The 25,052-nt window shown below is 37.1% G+C and overlaps 1 protein-coding gene and 1 long non-coding RNA gene across 2 annotated transcripts in view; one reads left to right on the top strand and one right to left on the bottom strand.

The window, feature by feature from the left end:
* The window catches only part of LOC120540257 (centromere protein P), a 337,335-nt gene that overhangs the window by 38,022 nt on the left and 274,261 nt on the right, over positions 1-25,052 (top strand). Inside the window, exons 3-6 of the mRNA XM_039770862.1 lie at positions 264-421; positions 2,650-2,738; positions 5,823-5,911; positions 6,048-6,144. Of these exons, the coding sequence (XP_039626796.1) occupies positions 264-421; positions 2,650-2,738; positions 5,823-5,911; positions 6,048-6,144 (433 nt within the window). The remainder of the gene's footprint in view (positions 1-263; positions 422-2,649; positions 2,739-5,822; positions 5,912-6,047; positions 6,145-25,052) is intronic.
* On the bottom strand, positions 7,754-8,580 carry LOC120540259. The gene is made up of 3 exons (XR_005635783.1): positions 8,425-8,580; positions 8,174-8,293; positions 7,754-8,071 (listed from the first exon to the last, which is right to left on the bottom strand). It is a non-coding gene; the product is annotated as an uncharacterized LOC120540259 (long non-coding RNA).

The following is a 25,052-nucleotide window of genomic DNA, read 5'->3' as shown; positions in this document are numbered from 1 at the left end:
CAGGTCATCCTTTCTTTCCTAACACATTTACCTAGTCAATATCATTATAGATATTCAGCATGATTTATTCCCATTGAGATCTGATGTGTTTTTAAAGTGCTCCATTAATTTTTTTTGAGCAGTTTATTATAAAATAGCTAATTTTGTTTTAGTTTGGTGTGAGGCTTTATGATAGTTTTACAAATTGCTGACTTTTTTTTTGTCTGTGTTGAAATTTAATTGTAGTCCTGGATTTTCTTAACAAGAACTTCATCTTTTTCTAGCCGTTCCTTTGGAAGAATACCACAAGAAAGTGAATTGTATAATGACTGCAAGGAAAGTCTTAGACAAAAGATGGATTGCTTGGAAGTTTGTCTTTCTTATAATTCCAAAATAAATGGTGTAATTTTTAATGACTGCCAAAGTATGACAATTGAAAGAAGTAAGTATTATCATTTTATGAAGATTGAAAATTAAAGATTGCATGATTTTATTTGAACAAAGACAGTCATCAGCTCTGCTGCCTCCTTTCTTCAGAAAACTAGATTAAATTTCTGGTCTTGTCGCTGTAATGGGCTAGAACTCTGTATTATAAAGAATATAACATTTCGGTGTGTTGCTTAGTGTAATGGGCTATAAACCAGTGTTTTAAAGAAAAGGCAGAATTTCTGGAAAATTCTGCTACAGGTTATTGCTGATGGCTATCTACAAGACATAAATATTTACCTGTCTTGCTAAAGAGTCACCTGCTTTGAATAGTCAGACTGCTTTGATTTAGTATCTCATCTACATACAATGTGGGGATGCAGAACTGTCTGCTTCCTTGGAAAATTGGTTTCTAATCAAGGACTCAAAGTAAATGTGTTTACACTATTTGTTATGCAGAGGAAATTGGCTTGCACCATTGTTTTCACTGATTGCCATGTTGATCTATGCAGAAATTGAAGTATACTGTATATATATATATATATATATAATATTTCTGGAAAAAGGAGAATAAAGAGAACAGAGAAGTATGGTCTGAGACTCGGGACTGCTGTTTGTTTCTTTTATGCTTTACACCATATCATTGTGGCTATACCCTGTAGCAACAGTGGCTTGTACCTGGCCCAGGTTCCCCTAGGCCTGAGGTCGGTAACATCGCCACATGTGAGGATTTGGTGTTTTCTCTCTGCATCTGTTTAAGTTTCCAAATCTGGGCCAATATAAGTTAGTGTGCCTTATGCAAGAAACTGCTAAGATAAACTTCAGCTCCCTGGTACCTTTAAAGCTAAACTGCAGTTGTGCATCATAAAGTGATTTAATGTGCATTGCAGAGTTATATAAAGTACTAGCTGATTACCCAGTGGCTTCACTCACTGAGAGCAAGGGAAAAAAATAAAATGTAGTATAGAAATTATTAAACAGTAAAACATTAACATTTAAGAAGTAAAGATACATTGAGCACTACTGGAGTGCTTTAGGGTAAAGTTCATTTTAAAGGCGCTATAACACAACAGGTAAGTAGTACTAACAGCAGCTTAAATGTATTTGGATCATCTCTCGGTAGCAGATCACTTGTGAAAGGCGCTACATGACTGCTGTGGTATAGAAATAACATTTTCTATTTGATCCTCCAAATTTCTGTCTGACAACATTGCACTATGTGCCTATGATTTAAGACAAAAATTATTCTGAGAAATGTGGACACTGCCCTTCCATGCTTAACGGGCAGAAGGTCCAAACAATTCCCAAGTCCAATACTTCACATGAAGAGGACCCTCACCTTAAGGGACAGTAAGTAGTCATGCAGAGCAATTTACAAAGAGAGTCTTGCTTCGATGGCACAGATCACACTCATTCGCAAAGATTTCCACTCTCCCAGGAGCCAATGAGGCACTCGAAGTGTCACAAACAGTTCGAGAAGAGAGGATGCTGCCCGAAACTCCGAAGCTCTCGACCCGGCGGAGCAGCCCGACATTCCGTGGCTCCCAGCGTCCACTTTGTTCTTATCACCCCTCGCAGTTGAAGGCAGTCTTGCCTGCACATTGTTTACACCTCGGCACAGTTAAAAAGTAGAAGACACAAAGCTGTTTTCCTCATCTCTTCTACTATCAAGTACTGGCAATTAAAATAAAGTTACAATGTGGCAGTTTCCGTGACAGTCAGAATGCGCCTGGCAGCGGACGGCTCAGCGCTGGAGTCCAGAAAGGAGGGCTGGGAAAGGGCAATACGGGGCGCACTTCTATGGGATAGATCAGTGTGTCTGTACTGTATTTACTTCTTTTCAATATCAGTAAAATAACTCTTACATAAATAATAAAAATTTGTAAAGACGATATAAAAATGGCGTCCACAAACAAAGTGGTTAGTTCCTGTATTATAATATGTTCTGTGGTCATACGTAATTTCCGTTTCAAACGCGAAAAGAATTTTATATATATAGATAGGAACATGTGGCCAACATTAGTGTTTTTTTAATAGTTACATTAAAGACTCTAAAATATTTAAAATCGTTAAAATATTATTAGAATTGTACAAAAAGAAAGATTGCCTTTCTATTTTTACATGAATGATTTGTAAAACTGGTATAAATCTACAATTTTTCATTTTGATTTTGTTATACATGCATATAAAATAATTTTGCCAGGCTTATTAATTCTCTTCCTGATTTCTTGTTTTCTGTTTTAGGTACTGTCAGGACCATACAGAGACATAGGATTTCAGGAGTTTGTCACTCCATGCCTTTTTGGGTGGAATTTTGCCTTTTACAAGGAAAGGTTAAACAACTTATTTTCTTATGTTTCATATGTTCATTATCTAAACTTTTATCCATTTCAGGGTTGTAGGGAGCTGGTGCCAATCCTGACTAACAGGACATAAGGCGTAAATCAGCCCACTATGAATGGAACAGGATACAGAACCCCACTTTTATTTGTATTAGACTATTTTTGAGTCACCAATAAACCTAATCAGCATGTCTTTTTGTAGTGGTATGAAACCCATATAATCATAAAGGGAACAAACAAACTTCAAATAGTTAGTGATGAAGAAGTGACACTAACCAGTGTAGCATATTTTGGCCCACTTGTCTTGTACTGTACATTTTAATTGCTATTGCCTTAAGTATAATACATAAAGAAAGGTTTTCATTTTATTAATCACCAATAGCTGTGTACAAAATATTTTTACATACCCACCCCACAACATCTAAGTATTGCCAAGAAAAGCAAATTTGTAGAGGAACATATCTCAAAAAGGAAGTGCAACTGAAATTAGATTTCTTATAAATAATTTGTTTAGTTTAGATATGATGAATTGTAATTGTAATTGCAATGCCCAATTACAAAATTATGAACAGAGTGTAAATGTTCCTCCATAATAGGTAAAATATTAATGTTTGTGAGTGGGAAATATAATTGTTTAAGGATTAAGCTCTGCGGTGGGTTGGCACCCTGCCCGGGATTTGTTCCTGCCTTGTGCCCTGTGTTGGCTGGGATTGGCCCCAGCAGACCCCCGTGACCCTGTGTTCGGATTCAACGGATTGGAAAATGGATGGATGGATTAAGCCAAAAGAGTAATTTAGTAATAAGCCAAGTCAAATACTAAAAAGTAAACCCCAAAAATGGTTGCCAAGTATTAAAACAAAAATTGGTGATTGGTAAATTAGATTTTGTTTGCTAGGTACTGTTAAATTAGTGTTGGATTGATAGTGAAATTTTGACTTACATATTAATACTAGCGTTTGGACCTCAGTACTGGTATGAAAATGATTCTGAACCAAAAAATGGATAACTACCCCCAACCCCAAGCCAACTCAGAACTGATTCACAGCCTCAGCCCGCAAATGTGCACACTTTCCTGCTACACTGTAGTCCGTAAATTACTGGCAGAAGCAGTGGTAAAGGGTCACTTCTTGGAGTGTCCAGTCCGTTTATGTAAAAATACATGTTCCAGATTCACAGTCCCCCTTAGAGTTCGGATTGTGCTAATACATTACTGAGCACAAGGTGCTTGAAAACTACCAATTACCTCTGGCACAGAAGTTAAAGACATCTTTTCGCTGTACCATTTTAATCATTGTTTTTTTCTTTACTGTTTCAGTACCGGTATACTGTGTAACTCTATATTAAATATACTTTCACTAATGTAAACAATGATTATGTGAATTTAAATTTTGTATTTCCATGGCTAACTCATTGGAAATAGCATGCTGGCGCCTTTTACAATGTAAATGTGACAGCATCATCTAAAGCTCATTTGGAAAAACTTAGCTACATTCATGAAAATCAAGTCCAAAATGGCCTCACCAATGGGGCTAAAACCATCTACAAAATGATGGCGCAAAAATTCTGAAGGTTGTGAAATGAATTTGTGACAAATACAAATCAATTTATTTTTGTATAGCCCAAAATCACAATGGGCTTAAACAGACCTTGCCTTTTGACAGCCCCAGCCTTGACTCACTAAGACGACAAGGAAAAACTCCCAAAAAACACTTGTAGGGAAAAAGTGGAAGAAACCTTGGGAAAGGCATTTCAAAGAGAGACTCCTTTCCAGGTAGGTTGGGTGTGCAGTAGGTGACAAAAAAGGGGGTCAGTACCATACAGCAAACAAAACACAAGCAATCCTTAATACAATATAATTGCGCAATAGAAATGTTACAAGTACAGAGCAGAATTCAACAGTAGATAGTGTTACATAATATGATTTGGATTTGTTCAGAGTCCTGGAGTTCTTGGCTATCCAGCTGCCTACTTTCTGTTGGGCATTCCATAGATAAGTCAGCGCTGGGCCAACCAAACCGATGAAGGGACCCCTCCTACCCGACGATTCCTGCGATCCTCCATCAGAGATGACTTTACCTTAGGCAGGCAAAACAACTTGGCAGACAAGTACCTATCCTGGCAGATTTGAACAGTGTGTCAGTTCATCACAGAGCTTATTCTTGCAGGGGCCATTTTGGAATTGATAGTTAACATGATGTGCACATCATTTAGAATGCTGGCGAAAAACCGAGGAACAGAATAAGTAGACAACATGCAGCAGCAGTGGAACCCACCTTGCCACAGCACTGCCCATAGTAGAATTTCATACATCTGTAATTTGATTTTAGATAAATAGATAGATAGAACTTTATTTATCATAGGGGGAAATTTGGCTAGAAAAAAATTAAACTAGAAAAATTTAACTGGTTATAATTACAGTATTAGTATTAAACATTCATTCAGTTCTAAAATGCCTGTAAACAGTGTTAATGATTTATGAGATATAAGGAAATTCTAAAAAGCAGAAGGATGCCCTTCTCTTATATTACGTAGTACAAAAAGTAAACTTTCAGGTAATAAATTAGCTAAGTTTAGTCATTCCTAATTAGTTTAGTCATTCCTAATGTGGCTTAGTTATGATTGACATTGTTTTTAAACTATTATCATGCATATACTGTAGCTATAAATAAGAATTAATTATACACACTGTTTCACATAGTCAGTGTTTAGGAAGTTTCTTGATTTTTACATAAAATCAGTCTATCATCACAATATAGTAATTTAACCATGTATTTTAAGGCATAATTTATCTCCTACTTTTTCCCATTTGCATCTTTATGCATGTAATCATCTGTCTTTAATATTACTACTAGCAGTATTCTATAGATACATGCTTGCTACTAAAAGGATCATCTGATATTTCTGTATGATTGAAGAAAAACCAAAAGCTTGACTGAAATGAAGAATGTTAAACACTCTTGTCTGAAGCAAATTTGTATTGACTTTTTAAAATGTATATATTTACTGATTTTTTTTAATATACATAAATATTTTTTCTTTTTCTAAACTAAAATGATTAATATTTATATATTTAAGATTGAATCTGGTGTCAAGCCAACTGTTACAGCTCTGAATATCTTAATGGATCCGGCTGAGTTTCCTGAAATGTGTGCGTTTATATCAAAGTAAGTTTGTATATTCCTCTTATTTGCCTTGAATGTTTCATTCTACAAATTTAGCGTGCAGATATTCTTAATATTAAGAATGAGATACACAGTCAGTAATTTCTTTTATATTTTTTCCATTTTTTTTTACTTCTAGAGCTGAGGCTACTGGAAGTCTTTTTCAGTTCTTCAGAGCTCTTAGTGAATATGGTGAATGGTATGCATATCGAAGGATAACATTTAAACATTTCAAGGTTAGTGCATTTTTAGGAGAGGCAATTATTAGTAATTTTTAATCATGCTTATTAATAAACTTATTGTTCTCTACTATATCATAAAAGGAACCTGAGAAGACCCTATAAAAGCACTCCAGTTAATTTAAAACAAATAGTGCAGTTTGTTGTTTGTGATATCCTGAGTGCCTCAGGGCACTGTAAAGTATTTGTAAGAGTGGAAATCAAAACCAATGAAAGAATTTTGTTTTTGATAAGCCATGGTCCAATTTGTGTGACATAATGAGCCCTTTATAAAATGCATATATTATAGGCTAACCAATTTTAGCCTGAAGTTGTTGAAGGAAACATTTTTATCTGTGAAAATAGTGAATGTTTATTGCAGATCTAGAAAAAGAAAACTTTAAACCAAGTTTAGAATATTAATGATTGAGTTCCATTCCTGCAACTGGGCCATTAAGCAAATTGGTTGATAAGCAAGGAGCCACCCCTTACTGATATTTCAAGCATACTGTACTGGCAGTAGGTTTTGCTGACATCTTGTACTATAGGGTGCACAATAAAATATTAATTTATAGATGAAATATGTATGTTGGAGATTACGAATGCTAGTGTAGCGAATACTGATCGACTTGCGGGAATGAGACTGAGAAAGGGTGATGCGAGATGAGATGCTTGACATTGAATTCTCATACAGCATACACTACCACCTATTCAGTTAGTCTGCGCAGTCGTTAAACAGGTAGGTTGTTAGATGAAGAGTGTATTTACTGCAGTAGACACACTTGAGTAGAAGAGAAGGAGTTTTAAGAAGTAGCAAAAAAAGAGGTGAAGGAGACAAGTAGAGACATGCTTAGGCAAAGTGGAACACTACCAAAACACTTTAACATGCAAGAAACAATTAGGCACAAGTTTCCACATTAACTTGTGAAACAAGAATGTGTTTAGGATCTTAAAATATATGCCAAAATAATGACAAGATTTGAAAGGTAAGACTTGTTTGGCAATGATGCAAATACAGTACATTTCACTGCATGAAAAGTGGTGTATCTGTACTAGGAAACTCCTGTATACACCACTGATTTTCGGAAGTACCTACAAGTACCACTGAGTGTATACATCAAATTCCAGCAACCTAGGATACTTCCAGATTGATACTAATTCGGATGTATCTTGCTGAGGGATTCTTCCATGGTACAGCCATTTGTTGCCATGGCACATAATCCACTCAAGGCTCTTTCATGGAGACATTCACACCTCAAGAACCATTTGCATTTTACACCTCTGCACAACTTTGCTGTTCTACATTGGTCTTTTATCTCAATATTGATTGGTTGATTTAAAAAAAAACAACACTTCCATTGGTCACACTTTTCATTCAGCCCAACCCAAGCCCTCATAGCTTAGTGACTTGATTGGTTATTGGGCAGGTATGTAGACGGACCATATACACTCCCCACCCCCACCCCCCACTGTACTATACATCACCTGCACCGTTTAAAAAATGAGAATAAAATTGATTCAGAAATGTTTTTATTAAAATAAAACCAAACACTAATAAATATACAACGTAGGAATAAGAAAAAACTGAAAATATGGAGAAAAAAATGTGCAAATATGACGGTGCAAGTAAATTAAAAGCAATGAAACAAACACATGCACCAGTGCTTATTAAAGTTCCAAAAATGAATCTTCTTCTGGCCTGATTCCATCAGCTCTTACACGCTGATGGTGTGTAAGAGCATAGCGCATATCCGCCTCCAATCTAGACTGAAGCTGCTGGCAAAGCTCAGACAATTGTGGGTTCCTGTGAGATGGAGACCTCACAACCCACACCAGTCTTCTATCAACGATGGCATCCTCTTCATCGGACATCAGGTCCAGAATTGCAGTCTTCTACAGTTCTCTCTATGCATCTGTTTGGATGACTAGACCTGGACTCCAGCAACTGCAAAACACACCATATGTTAACCCCTAAAAACACCCAGAGATGTACCAAACTTTATATATATATTTATATTTATATTTATATATTAATTTATACACTTACTTGTCCTTTCCTTTGTCAGTTTTTAGCCCCTATCTTAATGGAGTCTCTTAGCTGGGACTTTCCTGGCTGAGACAAAAAGTATTTCCTCCACAATGTCTCATAGTAAGTCCTTCAAAAATGCTGAATAAAAAAATAATTCATATAAGTGATAAAACCAATTAAAATTATTAGAGGGACAACAATAAAGGGGACATGAACATAATTATAATAACAATTCCCCTTTATATACAAATATTAAGTGTATACATTACCCTTTATACACTCAGGGTCTGCATCTGCAAAAGTCGTCTTCAATTTTGTTCTAATTCCTCCAGCAGATATGTCATTACTGCCTGGTTATGAGGTGAACTTATTCTGTGTGGAAAGAGAGTAGTGTCATTAATTACATTTAAAATGATTACATAAAACCCCATGCATAGCATATAAAAAAAAAAAAAACTGCTTACCCAGTTTGTGGATCATATTTATGCGGGCTGTTTTCCGAATTATGGAGGCGCCTTACAGCTTCCTGTAACATTGAATTAAAAATGCTTTAGTAGATACACGCATACATGCATGGGGAAACAAAGAATTTTCAAACAACATCGTATAATTTGGACGTGACAAACTGTTAAATAAGCTAGACGCAAGGAACAAAAGTAGATGTGTAGCCAAGCGCTAACTTGGCGAGGTATAATTTTCTACTATATTGTCGGCTAACATAAAGCTGAACTTACCGCAATGCCCACGTTATGCACCCTCTTGACTCTTTTAAGCGCATGGCTTGACTCTTCCTGCGAGCACTGTAGCCTCTTTGGGAAGAGCAGTATGCATCCTGCTGCTAATCCCCCCACCCGGCTATGATAACAAAGACAACACCTCTACTTGATAGTCATTAACATATGAAAGACTCTTACACCTCACAGCCATCACACCTCATTGCTAGCTGTGAGGATTCTTTGAAACTTCCACCGATTCCTGTATACATCCACATACGTGAGGTATCTGGTTGTTTCACAAAATTTCCTTTTGCATGCTACCTTTCCAAGCACTCCACCTCATCCATCTGGCAAACGTAGAGTTTAGCGGAGATTTCGCATACCATATTTGTCCGGATACAGCTCTTTTCATGCAGTGTTTATCAAGACAGGCATGTATTAGATGGAAAATTTTGAATAAAAGATTGTCAACTGAAAAGAGCAACTAGTATAGTGATGTTGGCTAGGAAAACATGAACGTGTTTAGTTGCACATTTTTGAAGAAGATAAAAAGAAGTTTAACAGGTTGCCCAACTGGAATAATGTGGAAAGCACAGTATTTTAATGAAGACATATAAAGGTCTTGAAGTTGAATATCTAATTGGATTCTTAAGCTTTATTGAGGAAGGAAAGATTACTTTGCAATGAAAAAGATTAAAGTTTTTGAAATGCACTTTGATTTTTTTGTGAGTCATTTGCAGAGAATTGTAAATTACACAGTTGTTCATTTGTAAAAAGCCTGTAACAGAATGCAATAAAAGCACTGAGGTGAGTTTTTGGGAAAGTCTTCAGCAGAGTAATGTGTGCTGTGTGCAGTAGAGTTGACTTGTGAAAACTATACCATATAAGAAGGATATTGTTTTATGTAAGGTTGGAATTTTGATATTGCTGATACATGCATGAGAACTGCCGTGAGAGTTCTTTTCAGTGATCTTATAGTGATGGCAGAAAAAAGGAAGTGGAAAAGAGAAAAAGGATATTAAAATGAAAACCATATGTGAACATAATGCATGAACAAGACTAAAGAAAATTCAAGCTTGAGGTAAAAAGGTTGGAGAGGTAGACACATGATTTTCTGCAACAAATATGTTGGAACTCTCTTTTGTTCACAGACTACTGATGAAAACCATTACTGAATGAGTGCTTATGTGTGTGTCCTTTGCTTTAAGTACTTCCGAAGAATGAGGGATGATAATTTAATTGGTTTAAAATCCCACATTCTTAATTGTTTTGTAAAACAATATATAGAATTGTGGATGGAAATGTGCTGGGTAAGGGTGTCACAAAAATGGCAGAAAGCAGGCCAGACCTTTACTAGCCTGATTGACATAGGCCTAATGTCGGGCAGCTTGCTTAAGCCTTCCAGGCCCAAAAATAGGAGGCTGTTCATAAAAGTTCAAAATGTTATCCCAGATGTTCTTTAAATATATAAAATTTCCCTTTCGGGGAGAGAAACAATGGATCTTTTTAAATGGAGTATTTACTTAGAATAAACAAAAAGTACAAAATTAGAAAAAGAAAAAATAAAGGGCAAAAAAGTTTTTTTTAAAGGCAATCCATGGTGAACAAGTCCCAATCCGAAATCCAACAATCAAGGGAAAACGATGAACAATTAATTCAATGAACCACTGCTGTGACCTTCTTCTTCACCTTAAATATTAAGTCTGGGAGTGGTTCCAGCAGATGTGACATCAGGTTGCTTCCTCCTCATGGGGTTCCACCCTCAAAGTACAAGGAATGTAGGAACACTTAAATACACAATGCATAAATATCAAACAATAAACAAACATATTAAACAAAAAATAAATGATAATAATGTAATAAATAACAAAAGCAGCAATAAAGCAGAAAATACATACTGTGTAAGCCAGGAAAAAAAAACTTTTGCTGTAACATAACATAACCCACCCCACACAAGGGGTGGCTACCAGACACTACTAACCACATCATTCCCAACACTAACTAAACGGTTCACTAAAAGAAAAGTCTTTCTTTGACTGAGATGACTGAGCATAGATACCTTGGCTTGACAGGGATAGTGAGATCTGAAGAGTTTGGCCCAGGTCGGATGATGAGACAAAAAGTTCACAACCAGGCTGGGAAAGCTGGACAGCAGGAATACCACAATTGGGCTGGGACGGCTGAACGATGGGAAGAGCACAACTAGGCTAGGAAGTATATGATGGTAGCGGGAGTCTTTCGGGGCTATCCAACTACAAGACATTCTTGGGACATTCATGCAGCATTTTGTCCTCAAATTCTTGGCATTCTAGCACATAAGCATCTGTGATCTCTTGGGACTATGAAATCAGAGCATCTGTGATCTTTTAGCACTTGGGCATTGGAGTGTTATAAACCTCCCAGGCGTTCTGGTGTTGCAGCATTGGTGACTTCCCAGCCCCCAGGTACCAGCTTATACTGTACTTCCTAAGCTTCTTTTCCTATTTCGAAGCATCCCCATATACATTAACAAATCTTTTTTTTTTTTTTTAAGAAATTAGATTCAATCGTAGCCTAATTTATCTGGAATTCAAAACATCGACACATCCAAAGGACGACCATACAACAACCTAAAGCAAAAGGTGACATGGCTCTACCCAACTTTCAGTTTTATTATTCTGTGGCAAATAGACAAGCTATAAAAACCTGGATATTGACACAAGTAGGTGAACACAGACGTGCTTGGTCTGCAATAGAAATAAAATCCTACAGTACCTCATTATATTCCTTGCTTTCTACTCTAGTAAATACAGGTTATTGTCAATATATTAACGACTCAATTGTCCTTCATTCACTCAGAATATGGAACCAATGTAGGAAGCACTTCAAGATAGACAAGCTTTTATCTGTGGCACCTCTACACAATGAACACCCTTTTCCACCGTCTCAAACTTACACAGTTTATAATGTTTGGAAAATGTACACAATTAAATCATTTAGAGATTTCAATATAGATTATGTCTTTGCATCCTACGAAAAATTACACTCCAAATTTAGCTTCTCATCAACACAATTTTTCCACTATTTCCAAATTACTAAATTTGCTAAATGAAATCTACTCAAGTTTCCACACCTCCCACCTATTTCTGTTCCAGAAGAAATATTGATCAATCTTGAAGACTGCATTTCTATAATATTTAAAAATATTTCAAAGTCCCTTTCTTTTGAACATCTCAGAGTACAGTGGGAAAAAGATCTCTTACTCAACATTTCAGAAAAGGAGTGGGAGGCAGCCACGCGCAGATTTTACTCTAGCTCCATATGTGGAAAGTAGACAATTATTCAACTTAAAATCTTTTATTGAGCTCATCTATCTCATTTAAATTGTCCAAAATGTTTTCAAGGTAAGATCCACACTTTGAATATTGTAATTAAGCTCCAGCCTTACTGTGCCACATGTTTTGGGCATGCACCAAATGAACATCATTCTGGACCAAAATCTTTAAATGCCTTTCAGAGAGCCTTGGTGTTACAATTACTCCTAATCCATTAACAGTGGTGTTTGGTGTATTCCCGGACGGCCTTAACACTAGAATCCCTGAAACCTACAAAAAAAACTTGTAATCCCGGGACACTTTAAATTCCTTTGCACCTCTCCATTAGCGTCTTTTGTGTTGCAAATGTATAGATTAGCACAAACAGCCTGCTACATACCCCACAGCTCAAGTTTCAATGAAGATTCTCAGTACTCGAATGTGTGTTAATCTGGGAGTAAGGTTCCTGGAATTGTAGAGGGCAAATAATATATTGTCATTTGGAATACATACATTTCAGGCAGGAATTTTTGGACGCATGGCTAAAACAAACGTTTTTCATGTTCTAGTAATTATTGACAAAATGTAGACATGAAGTGTACTGTATAATGTGTGAATACTGAAGTCTAAATATCAAATAAACACTTTCACAAATGGTACAAGTATAACAAAGCAAGAGCGCTTTTATTCAAGAATATAGCTGAAGTAAAAAATTGGGTTAGGGTACAACGCTGATATGACCACTTGGGTGGTGCAGCAGTTTGAACTGCTGACTCATAATCAAAAGGTCGCCAGTTCAATTTCAGCTGCTTCCCAGAATTACCATTTTGAATAGTGAGCTGCTCTTATTGTTATTATTGTAGAATAAAAACATTTGATTTGAGTCTATAACAGCCAGTGTAAATTAATAGTACTTATAAAGGTTAACATTTTTTTTCAGTTTTATTATGTCAGTCACATCATGCCTCCACATGTCCCTGTTTTCAGAAAAAGATGTGGTATAACAAACTTATTTTTTATTCTTTATTTAAAAACGGTGTTAGATCTTGTGCAAAAACGAGACTGGGACTGGGAAAACAGTGGATGTGAGTGGTGTATGTAACTAGGAATAACTGTACATGTGAATGGTGGTTTGAGAAAATGGAACTGGAAATTCTCTGATGTGGAGGGATAAAAGCATGTCAAACAGACACTGGGGAATCATGCCTTCTTGGTATCTTGTTGTCGCTTGAATTTTTTTTATTCAGTTTTATTCTTCAGTGTTCCTGCTCACGCTAAATTAGTATGCACTTTTTGGTCCATGATGTCAAAGCTGCATTTACAAAAAAAGAGACACACAGGTATATATGACATTTGGAATAATTCATTTTATGACCTGTATAGTACATTTCGGAAAACATTGTTGCACTGATGCAACATTCTATTCATTTGCATACCTTCATGTGGTTGTAGTCCATGACCACGTTTTGTTTACTCTGCACCCCAACCCCCGATCTTGCCCAGTCTCCACATTTTGGTGGTCTTTTGTACTCCAGGACATCCAGAGAAAAAAATAGTACAGAGAAGTCAGTTCCACACTATATACAATCATCAAATTCAAATGTTAACAGTTCCCACACACCCAAGGGCCGTCCTTCCTACATTTACGACATGTGTACCTGTTGCAATTTTCACACCTCTTTATGTTGTGGTTCCTATTGCACTGAAAGAGCACCTGACATAGAGTTTTCTTTCCTGGGGGAAACAAAAGTCTTGGAACAGAAGCTTGTCAATGTTGCATCGTCTTCTCTTTTTCCATCACCTTGTAAGAAGCGACAACGAAGTTCCTCTTCAAGGTGAGCCATGAACACTCTTCTTTTCTCTCCTCTTTTTCCTGTGCATGTCTTTTATAGTACATGTGCATTCATCACCGCCAGGTCAAGCAGGTTGTAGAACACAGCAAATGGCCACCTGCATGTTCCTGTTCGAACTATGACCTAATTAGTACCAATCTGAAAACATTGCTGCACTCATGCACTGTTATTTTCATTCACACACCTTTATGAGGTTGTAGTCTGTGACCATGTTTGATTTTTGTTTTTTTTTCGATCTTTTCTAATCTCCACATCATGGTGCATTATACAGAGAATGCAGACAGACTTTTTCTTTTTGGGCAAATACACTGTCAGCTTGGCACTGGCAGATCTTAACACCAGTGTGGAGAATTATTCGTGTACTGAACTGACTTTAGCTGCAGATCAAGTTCCCGTCACACTTTATTCATAGTGCCAAGCAGAGTTGTGCTGCGATGCAGCAGTCTATTAGCCAGCGAAAGTGATATTAAGGACGTTGTCTTTTTTAACAGTTCTCCTTTTGTCCAGAAACGGCTCAATAAGCTTTATGATTACAGTCTCAGAAAGTCTTTCTCCTGTGGGATGGCTGGTATCCTTTCCTAAATAAGGAATGGCATTGCACATGTACTTCGTCTCCAAATCTGCCGCAATCCAAAGCTTTATGCCAAATTTGTCAGGCTTGATCGAGTTGTATTTCAAGAAAGGACAACGGACCTTGGTTGGAAACAGTTGCTCATCAACAGTAATATGTTGCCCTGGGTTGTAACTCAAAATGCAATTTTCAAGAAATTGTTGCCAGATGTCAGAGATCACAGCAAATCTGTAATTTTTAACACATTCCGCACACAAATGCCGCATGATAGTCTGATAGCGGTCACGGGCATCGTATCTTAGATCGCTGGTAATACAAGTAGTTCTAACCAGGCAAAAACCATAGCACCAACTGTGGTAATCACTGTTTTTGTGAAAAGAATGGAGGTAAATGCCATCAATTCAGAGAGGGAGAGGCTCCAGCAGGGGTCTGTTCTGTAACCTTAATGGATTGTGCAGTCTCTAATGGTCAACAACATGCCTGTGCATAGGAAGCTTTGCAGTCTACTTGTGAGTTTACACTGTAGGAAGATAAGTAAATAAATAAAGGTAAATAGGTAAACAACATTCAATCTGGCTTTTATATAAGTAACATATACTGTAAATATTTTTCATATAAAGACCATCAAAAAACATAATCGCAAACAGAACTTTGCGCGATTCCTTGGCGAGCTCTGTAGGCGCTGCTGTTTCATTGAAGGATGTGTGTGGCAGATTCACTGGCAGGATGATGACTAACCTGTTGCTTCATCCAAATGATGCCATCTTTGACCTTTACGTCTGGTATTGCTGCGTTGTTCATATGTGCGAGTCGACGTTTATTGCGGGGAGGGCTTCTGTTCTTTTTCTCCGATGTAGAAACAACATCCTCATCTAAGTTCACCTATGTTATAGCACATACATGTATTTATTTGAAAACAGCAGTGTCAGATTGGGGGGAGCGTGAATGTGACTGAGAGAATAAAACTGAATAAAAAAAAAAGCTGAACAAAAGTGTACTCTTTCCAGTGAATTCTCAAGCATATAATATTAGATTAGATACCCTAACTTTTATCATTGCAGAACAGTTTAAATACCTCGGGGTAAACATCACAAGTAAAAGCTCTTTATCACCAAAATTTCGCCGTCTGCATGGAAAAAATTAAACAAGACTTGCATAGATCGTCAACCCTTCATCTCACACTACCTGGAAGAATTAACACTGTTAAGATGAATATTCTCCCTAAGCTCCTTTTTTATTTCAAAACATTCCAATATACAATAATAAATCATTCTTTAGGCAATTAGATTCAACAATAACCTCATTTATTTGGAATTCAAAACATCCACGCATCAAAAGAGCGACCCTACAAAGACAAAAGGCAGAAGGCGGCATGGCTCTACCTAACTTCCAGTTTTATTACTGGGCAGCAAATATATAGGCGATAAGAATCTGGACACAAATAGAAGAACATACACAGGCTTGGACCGCAATAGAAGTAAAATCTTGAAGTACTTTTTTGTATTCCTTGCTCTGTGCTCCAATAAACACACGTTATCGGCAATATACAAATAACTTAATTGCGCTCCACTCACTTAGAATCTGGAACCTATGTAGAAAGCATTTTAAGATGGAGAAGCTTTTATCTGTGGCACCTCTGCAAGAGAACCATCTCTTTCAACCTTCACAAACATATGCAGTTTTTAATATCTGGAAAAAATTTTGAATTAACTTGCTTAGAGATCTTTATATAGACAACGTATTTGCATCCTATGAACAATTACATTCCAAATTTAACATTCCAGCTACACATTTCTTTCACTATCTTCAAATCAGGAACTTTGTTAAACAGAACCTTCCAGATTTTCCTCATCTTGCACCCTCATCCATGCTGGAAAAAATATTGCTCAATCTTAAGGACTTAGACTCCATCTCTACAATATATAAAATCATCTTACAATCCCTCCCTTTCAAAGATCCAAGAGGACACTGGGAAAAAGATCTTTCAATTAATATATCAGAAAAAGAGTGGAAAGTAGCAATGCAGAGAATTCACTCGAGCTCCATATGCGCAAAGCATACAATTATACAACTCAGAATTATATATCGAGCACATCTGTCTCGACTAAAACTCTCCAAAATGTTTCCAGGGCATGATTCAACCTGCGAATGTTGCAACCAAGTTCCAGCCTCACTGGGTCACATGTTCTGGGCCTGCACTAAATTAACATTATTCTGGACAAAAATTTTTAATTACCTCTCAGACAGGCTTGGACTCACAATCCCTCCTAACCCATTAACAGCTGTGTTTGGGGTTCTTCCAGGGGGGCTTAAAGTGGAGAAAGACAAACAAATTGTGATTGCATTCACTACACTTTTGGCACGCAGACTTATTCTGATAAACTGGAAGAACCCAAACTCTCCTCTTTTAAGTCAGTGGGAAACCGATGTGTTATATAATTTGAAATTGGAAAAATCAAATACTCAGTTAGAGGAGATCCGTACAGACTTTTTTCAAAACATGGCAGGATCTAATCAGTAATATTTTAAAATAAGTTCATGAAACACAGAGAATTTATTAATTTAAGTATGTTTACAAGCCTTAAATTTTACGCCGTTTGGCTTGCTCTCTCTTTTAGGGGTGGGGATCGATCTGTTCTTAACTCAATTTTTGTTTTTGTAAAAACTTGATTGCTTTGTATGGATTCTAATAAAATTAATAAAATAAATATATATAAAAAAAAGCTAACTTTTACTAGTACCATAACTTTACAGTGGTTGTTACAGACTCAAATCAAATGTATGTTTTTTATTCTAATAGTAACAAAATAAGAACAGTTCACTACTTAAAACAATAATTTTGGGAAGCGGCCGGAATTGAACCAGCCACCTCTTGAGTATGAGTCAGCAGTTCTTGCAGCTGCACCACCGAAGCGGTCGTGTCAGTGTTATAACCTAACCTAATTTATTCTTCTTCGGTTATATTCTTGAATAAAAGCGCACTCGTTTTGTTATGCTTGTACCTGTTGTGAAAGTGTTTATTTGATATTTGGACTTCAGTCTTCACACATTATACACTTCATGTCTACATTTTGTCAATGATTACTAAAATACGAAAAACATTTCTGTTTTACCTATATGTTCAACAATTCCTGCCTCACATTTCCTGTCATTCAACATTTACATAGATCGTTGTAGACACAGAACACAAATGAAATGTATGTATTCCAAATGACGATACATTACCGTAGATCCCGGAATACAGGCCGACCCGGTATATTAGCCGAACCCCTTCTCTACCTACTAAATTACATGTATTTGCCGATGACCGGTATTTAAGCCGACCCCCTTCTCCAAGCAAAATTTTCTAAATTTCCTTAAAAGTGTCTCTTCGGGTATATTTAAAATGTTTATCGGCGAGAATTTGAGACTGCCGGCATTTTTGATATATAATATAATGTGCATAATTTACCAAAACACCAAGAATTTTTCTAATGTACTAACCAAAAAGTTATAAAAAGTGCATAGCCTTCTTCGATTAAGCTAGGAGCATGGCGCCACACATGGTCGCAGCGGCTCAGGGCTCAGGGCTCTCCTTTTCAGTGCACTTTTTTGTTGTTTTTGTACTTTTTTTTTTTGTCCTTGTTTGTGCATGATCGGTTCGGCGAACATCCGCTACACCATTCAGAACCTTATAGACATCGGTGTCCAGAGCCAGACATCTGTTTCGAGTGTTTTTCATCACACGCACAATATCCCAGACAACATAGCGAGACCAGCGGGCTCTCCGTGGATTGTTGTCGGGTCTAGGAGACGATACAGACGGAGGAGGGAAAGAAAGCAGAAGCGGGGCTGCAGATCCAGCGTTATGCTAAAGCTAAAAAACAACCATACAAGCCCTATACAGAACTTTTTTCTGCACTGAAGGAGCTGCTTTTAATCTTATTGTAGATGCGTATAGTGACAATAAAAGGCATTCTATTCTAGAAACAATTTCATACTGTACTCACCATTTAATTTGACATCTTTGGGCTGCAGGAAGGGAGGATATATTTCCACACAATGTCCATCTTCGTTTCGATTGCGATCGCTTACTTTTACCTTCTCTTCCTTCCTTAGCAATTATGTGTCTTGCTTGCATGGTCTTAATGAATTATATATATAGGTAAATCACTGCAATGACGGAAATTACATCCACAAACACATGTATCTGGGCTCCGACTGACACTACTAACGCTCTCGGTTGTTTGTTTACAATCGCGCAAGCGGATACACGTGACCGCATCCATTTCTTAACGCAAGATAATGATCGTAAATAAAACAAAAAATTTCATTTTAAACTTCCCAATAATTTATTATAAATTTTATTAATAAAATCAACAACTAAAACACTTTTTTGAAAAAATTCTTTATTTAATTTAAAGTACCGGCTTGCAAAGTTACTTCTTCATCTGAAAGATGGCTCTGTGGTTTCGTCATAATTTACTTCCATATTCATCGGCAAAACCAGCATTGCGCTGGAAATCTTGAATCTGAAACGATACTCGTTGTATAAACCGACCCCCAAACTCCAAGCCAAAAATCTAGGATGAAATTCTCGGCTTATATAACGTGATCTACGGTATTTACCCTTTACAATTACAATTCCAGGCACCTTACTCCCAGATAAACACACTTGAGCAATGAGAATCTTCTTTGTGACTTGAGCTGTGGCAATATTGGGGGATGAGCAGAGTTTGGAAGAGCAGTGAAGTCAGCACCAACAGGCTCAGACAGAGCAACTGAGACATAAATTGAACATATTGGGTGCCCAGCCAAAACAAAAAATAAAGGCACAGGCTGTGAGGACAAGGTAACCCTGGGAAGTTCCATCATTATGCCAGGTGACAATACTGGAGAAGGATGTTCAATATCTGTAGCAAGCAGAGTGGGACTGACTGAGTCAAAAAAAATGTAGGCCCTTCATGGTAGTTGCATAATATCAGCAAAAGCAATTACTGTTGATGGAAGTCCATAAGTAACAAGAAATTGGATTCTCGAACATATTAGTGCACATTGGAGATAGTTTGCAAAAAAGATGGCAGTAAGAACTGAACACTTGGGTTTCACAGTTGTACCCTCACAATGTCCAAAAAAAAAGTTTATTAAATAAGCACTTCCAGAAAATCAGGGTAGCACAGCACTGTGAAGTGTTTAAATAAGATTGAGCTTTTGAATTGAAGATCGTCTCTCTCTGTCCATTTATTGGTCAAGAGCCCTGTCTTCAATTCAAATGCTAAAAGTTTTAATTTAATGAACTATTTTCATTTACTTATCCCTTTAGCCAAGGACTTCTCATTTTTGTCTTCCCTTCACAATTCACAGTCCCATTGAATTATAAACTTTGTGATCTGTCTTCTGTACTATAAAAGCAAAATAGTTTCATTCCAGTTGCTTTGTTCAAGTAAATGCAATTATGTTTTGGGATCAATATGTGTATTTTATGGTATGTAGAGTATACTACATTTCCTTAATCTTGTATGTATTGAGATTAAATTGTGTCTTTTCATTTTTGCTGGCGTTCAGGTGTAAGTGGGTTGAGTCGCACCATTTAACAAAGTCCTTGATTAGGTTCCTATACAAGGACTTTGTTAAATGGTGCGACTCAAACCACTTATACCTGAACACCAGCAAAACCAAGGAACTGATGGTGGATTTAGCAGACCCAGGCCCTTCATGGACCCCGTGATCATCAGAGGTGACTGTGTGCAGAGGGTACAGACCTATAAATACCTGGGAGTGCAGCTGGATGATAAATTGGACTGGACTGCCAATACTGATGCTCTGTCCAAGAGAGGACAGAGCCGACTATACTTCCTTAGAAGACTGGCACCCTTCAACATCTGCAATAAGATTCTGCAGATGTTCTATCAGACAGTTGCGGTGAGCGCCCTCGTCTATGCAGTGGTGTGCTGGGGAGGCAGTATAAAGAAGAAGGACGCCTCACGCCTGGACAAATTGGTGAGGAAGGCAGGCTCTATTATAGGCATGGAGCTGGACAGTTTTACATCTGTGGTAGAGCGACGGGCGCTGAGCAGGCTCCTGTCAATCATGGAGTATCCACTGCATCCACTGATCATCTCCAGACAGAGGAACAGCTTCAGCGACAGATTGCTGTCACTGTCCTGCTCCACTGACAGACTGAGGAGTTTGTTCCTCACCCACACTATGCAACTCTTCAATGCCACTCGGGTGGGGGTTAGGTGTAAACGTTAACAAGTTTACTAAGTTATTGTCTGTTTTACCTGCATTTTTATCACTCTTTAATATAATATTGTTTTTCATTAGTATGCTGCTGCTGGAGTATGAATTTCCCCTTGGGATGAATAAAGTATCTATCTATCAATCTATCTATCGATCGATCGATCGATCATATGTTAAACTTCCTTCTGTGTTCTAGTAGATGTTACTTATTGCACATTTGTACTAAGTTACAGGTACCTTTTTTAATCAGTTTTCTGCTATGGAGTAGTTTACCATATCCTAAGCAGCGTTTTTCAAGATAGTGCAAAGTGGATGTTTGGATGGAATGATAACAATTTTATGTGATTTATAAAAATATTTTATTTAGTTATTGGAACAATGGTAGGTCTGGAGAAGCCAGTTCTCAAATGTCTTCTAGTATAGCTATGATACATTTGTATAGTGTAATTTATTCTAATTCTTTTGTTGAAATGTTATATTAATGTTAGCATAAACTTCTAGTGTATGTGTTTTATCTTGGTAGAGTAATATATTGCTCTACTTTCCCCTGTTGTATTATTAGTATGTAGCCTCTGTCAGAACACCTCAAATCCACTTACCACTGTTTATAAGGTATTATAGTATATAACTTACCCCACCTTCCCTTCTATATCTATAAGTTCAGGCAATTAGGTGTTATTAAAAGACAAGCAGGAGTTAAGTTACATATAAAATAATGTATTATTGATAATATTCATAAATAATAATAATATGCAAAGTACATTTGAATATTGGCAAATATACCACCTGATTAAATGGTGATGTTTAGTTCATGCGGCACACAGACTTGTTAGTTACTTAAAATGTCTCTAATTAAGGCATCATTGGTGCTCAGCTTTCTTCAGAACATGCTGCAAGCCTGCTCAATATGGCTGCTAAGCTGTGCTCTTCATTGTGTTGTCTTCTTCATTATATGTTAGTAAGAAAGAGATATTTCTTCATCATCAGAAGTTAGTAAGAGAGAGAGAGGTAGTGTGACGTTAAGCATGTAAATATATATAAGTTCTGTCCAAGCCCTAGGGCCAATAAGGCGTCATAGTACTTAAAGGCCTCTGAGACAAGGTAATTCCAAACAGCCATTCCTCAGACCAATGGGGAAATAGAACATCTTAACACCTGCCATCCCCCAAAACCATTTGCTGAGCTAAAGTTTGCCAGTTAGGCAGCCTGGCTTTTTGTGGGGAATGAGAGAGAGACTCTAGCAGAGAAACATTTGTCTCAAGCACTGGGGGTGGGGGTAAACATGAATGCTTCTCACTAAAGTAACACTAAATTACATTGCTTTGCCTAAATTACAAATAAAGACATACAAAATATTTATCAAGTTATATGCAAAATATCACATCACAACACCATATTTGAAAGAACAGGTGGAATTTTTTTGTAGTCTGTGTGCTTGGAAAGTATATGCCTGTTGAATTACAGACTATTAATCATTTGCCATCATATTATAAAGACTTCCAAGATGATTTTAATTATTATATATCTAGCTCATTACCTCTACATGAACTTACGACTGTGCCAAGGGTTCATATTCCTAAAAGGGAAATCTGTGCTCTCTCCAAATCAGAAAATATCATCTGTTCTCAATCGAGTATGTATCTGTTTCTACTAAGTTTTATGAAATGTTTACACCTTAGTTAGAATAAAGAAAGGTGATAAATGGAAGACTGACTTCAACATTGACATTACTTGATATTACGATTACAAGATTATTGCCATATGGATTGGTAAATGCTTTGGCAATTTTTCAAAATTTGTTAATGATTTTTTTCTGCGTTTTATTGGGTATATCAGTGTTGATGTATGTCAGGGCTTTTCAGTTAGAAATTCAGCTGGGCCAGAATTTTCAAGCCAAGAAATTTAGATGGGCTAGACATTTTCAGCAGCCGGTAAGCAGCAAGTAATAACAAATTTTAAACCAACACAAGTGAATGTATTGAAAAGCAAGTAATATTTATTCTTTGTTTCACTTTTCAATGGTCACATCTGACACAGGCACATCAAAAAGTGAATAAAACATACAAAAGTCATAACTGAACAGAATCTGAGATAGAACCCATACTTTTTTTCATATCTAACCTAGGCACATTTTATATCGCGCTTTGACTTCTGCGGCTTCACTCTGTCGCAGATTTTATATGTAAGTATCTATACTAATAAAAGGCAAAGCCCTCACTCACTCACTCACTCACTCACTGACTCATCACTAATTCTCCAACTTCCCGTATGGTAGAAGGCTGAAATTTGGCAGGCTTATTCCTTACAGCTTACTTACAAAAGTTGGGCAGGCTTCATTTCGAAATTCTACGCGTAAGGGTAATAACTGGAAGCTAGTTTTCTCCATATAATGTAATGGAGTTGAGTTGGAGATGGCCGTGGGGGGCGGAGTTTCATGTGACATCATCACACCTCTTACGTAAGTACGTAGAGAACAAGGAAGAACTCCAAACAGCGATGAGCACAAAACGCCATTTTACAATTGAGAAGGCAGAAAAACATTATGAAGCAAATGATGCATACAAGCATATTCATAAGTACAGCTACTGCGGAAACAAAGCACGGCGTGAACTGTAAGTTTATATTAAATTAAGTTCATAGACAGGCTGCCACTACCGTTTGTAATTTAGTGCCTGCCCATATAAGGCCGTCCATCAGCGGCAATCCAATACAAACACTGCCGGTAAATATTCACGGGTGAAGGACTGTGCTTATGCAGAGGAAGATGAGATGGTCAGGGTGGTGTTTGGCACAAACTCATTGAAACTGCCAAAGAAACTTTTAAGTGCCGGGTCTTAGCTGACATTACACGAGATGGCACCAGCACAGCTGGGAACCTTCGATGCAAGAACACCAAGCTCACTCAAGCGGAACTGACGCAGTGCACAGACAAAAAGCAACAGTTCCAAAGAGTGCTGAACAAAACCGAATTACACAATTGAGAAGGCAGCAAAAAATATGAAGCGCCTGATACATACAATCATATTCATAAGTGCAGCTACTGCGAAACAAAGCACACGGTGGAAAAAGTGAATGTCCCGCTAAAGGAAGACAGTGTAAAAAAACCCATGCATGCAGTTTGTCACATCTCAGATAAAGAGGAAGACGAGCTGTTTATTGATGCAGTAAAAACTAATCGATGAATGAAACCTCTTATCTTTACAACGATTGACAAACACGGAATGTAACTTGAACACAACACATCGCAAATACGACCCTGATTGAAACAAATAATGATAATCAAATCCTTGATGACAGCAACATTCAATAACACTCACAAAACAATTACTGTATATTGACAATCATGTTACGTTATTTTTAAAATGTTCCCTTTTCTTTTCATAACTTCTACTTCTCCACTGCGATACGCGGGTATATATATAAATGTATATATATACCCGATCTACAGTACATACTCTCGCATAGACAAGCCACACGCTGTGGCGCAATTGTAGAGTCTTCTCTAACGCCGACATTCGAGGTTCGATTCCCGAGAGGGATGCACTGAGTATGTACGCGCTACCCGATTCATTTTACCTTCGCATCTCCTTGGTTTGGGACGTATGAAAAATATTAGGTTAACGCAGAATCATGTTACGCTATTTTTAAAATGTTTCCCTTTCTTAGCACAAGCACAGCTGAGAAGCTTCATGCATGTACTCCATAACGCTGCTAAAAATAACGCATTTAATCACACTTTCAATTCCAAGCAAACGGAACTTTTGTCAATGCATGATTTCCTGGTACATCCATTACACTGATGCACACATCACAGCTACAAAAATGTTAGAGTCGGAATAAAGCGCGTTCCTACGACTGATCATTTCGACTACCCGAGCGAAGCCTTGATAAAAGCATGGTTTTGTGCACACTGAAAAGCAAGCAAAATTAGATGCATTACAGAAAGCGGACTTTGTGGCTCTTACTGGGGATCATTGGACTTCCGTGACCGTTAGTAATTCTAATTACATCTAATTACAAAATGTTCAATGATCACACTGTTTTAGCCTAATGTACAAAATAATTTTGGCTAATGTTACTCAGAGTTTAAAGATTAAGTTGGTCAAATTACCTTTTATGTTTCTGACTTATTTTTTAAGAAGAAAAACTGCACTTTATGTTGAAATTTTGGTTATTATTATTTAAAGACAATACTATTCTGAAAATGTACTTAAAGTACTTAAACTACCACTTTATTTTTAA

This window comes from Polypterus senegalus, chromosome 12 (assembly GCF_016835505.1).
Source record: "Polypterus senegalus isolate Bchr_013 chromosome 12, ASM1683550v1, whole genome shotgun sequence".
NCBI classification, from domain to species: Eukaryota; Metazoa; Chordata; class Cladistia; order Polypteriformes; family Polypteridae; genus Polypterus; species Polypterus senegalus.
Note: the sequence above shows the minus strand (reverse complement) of the source record. Positions and strands in the feature narration are given on the sequence as shown.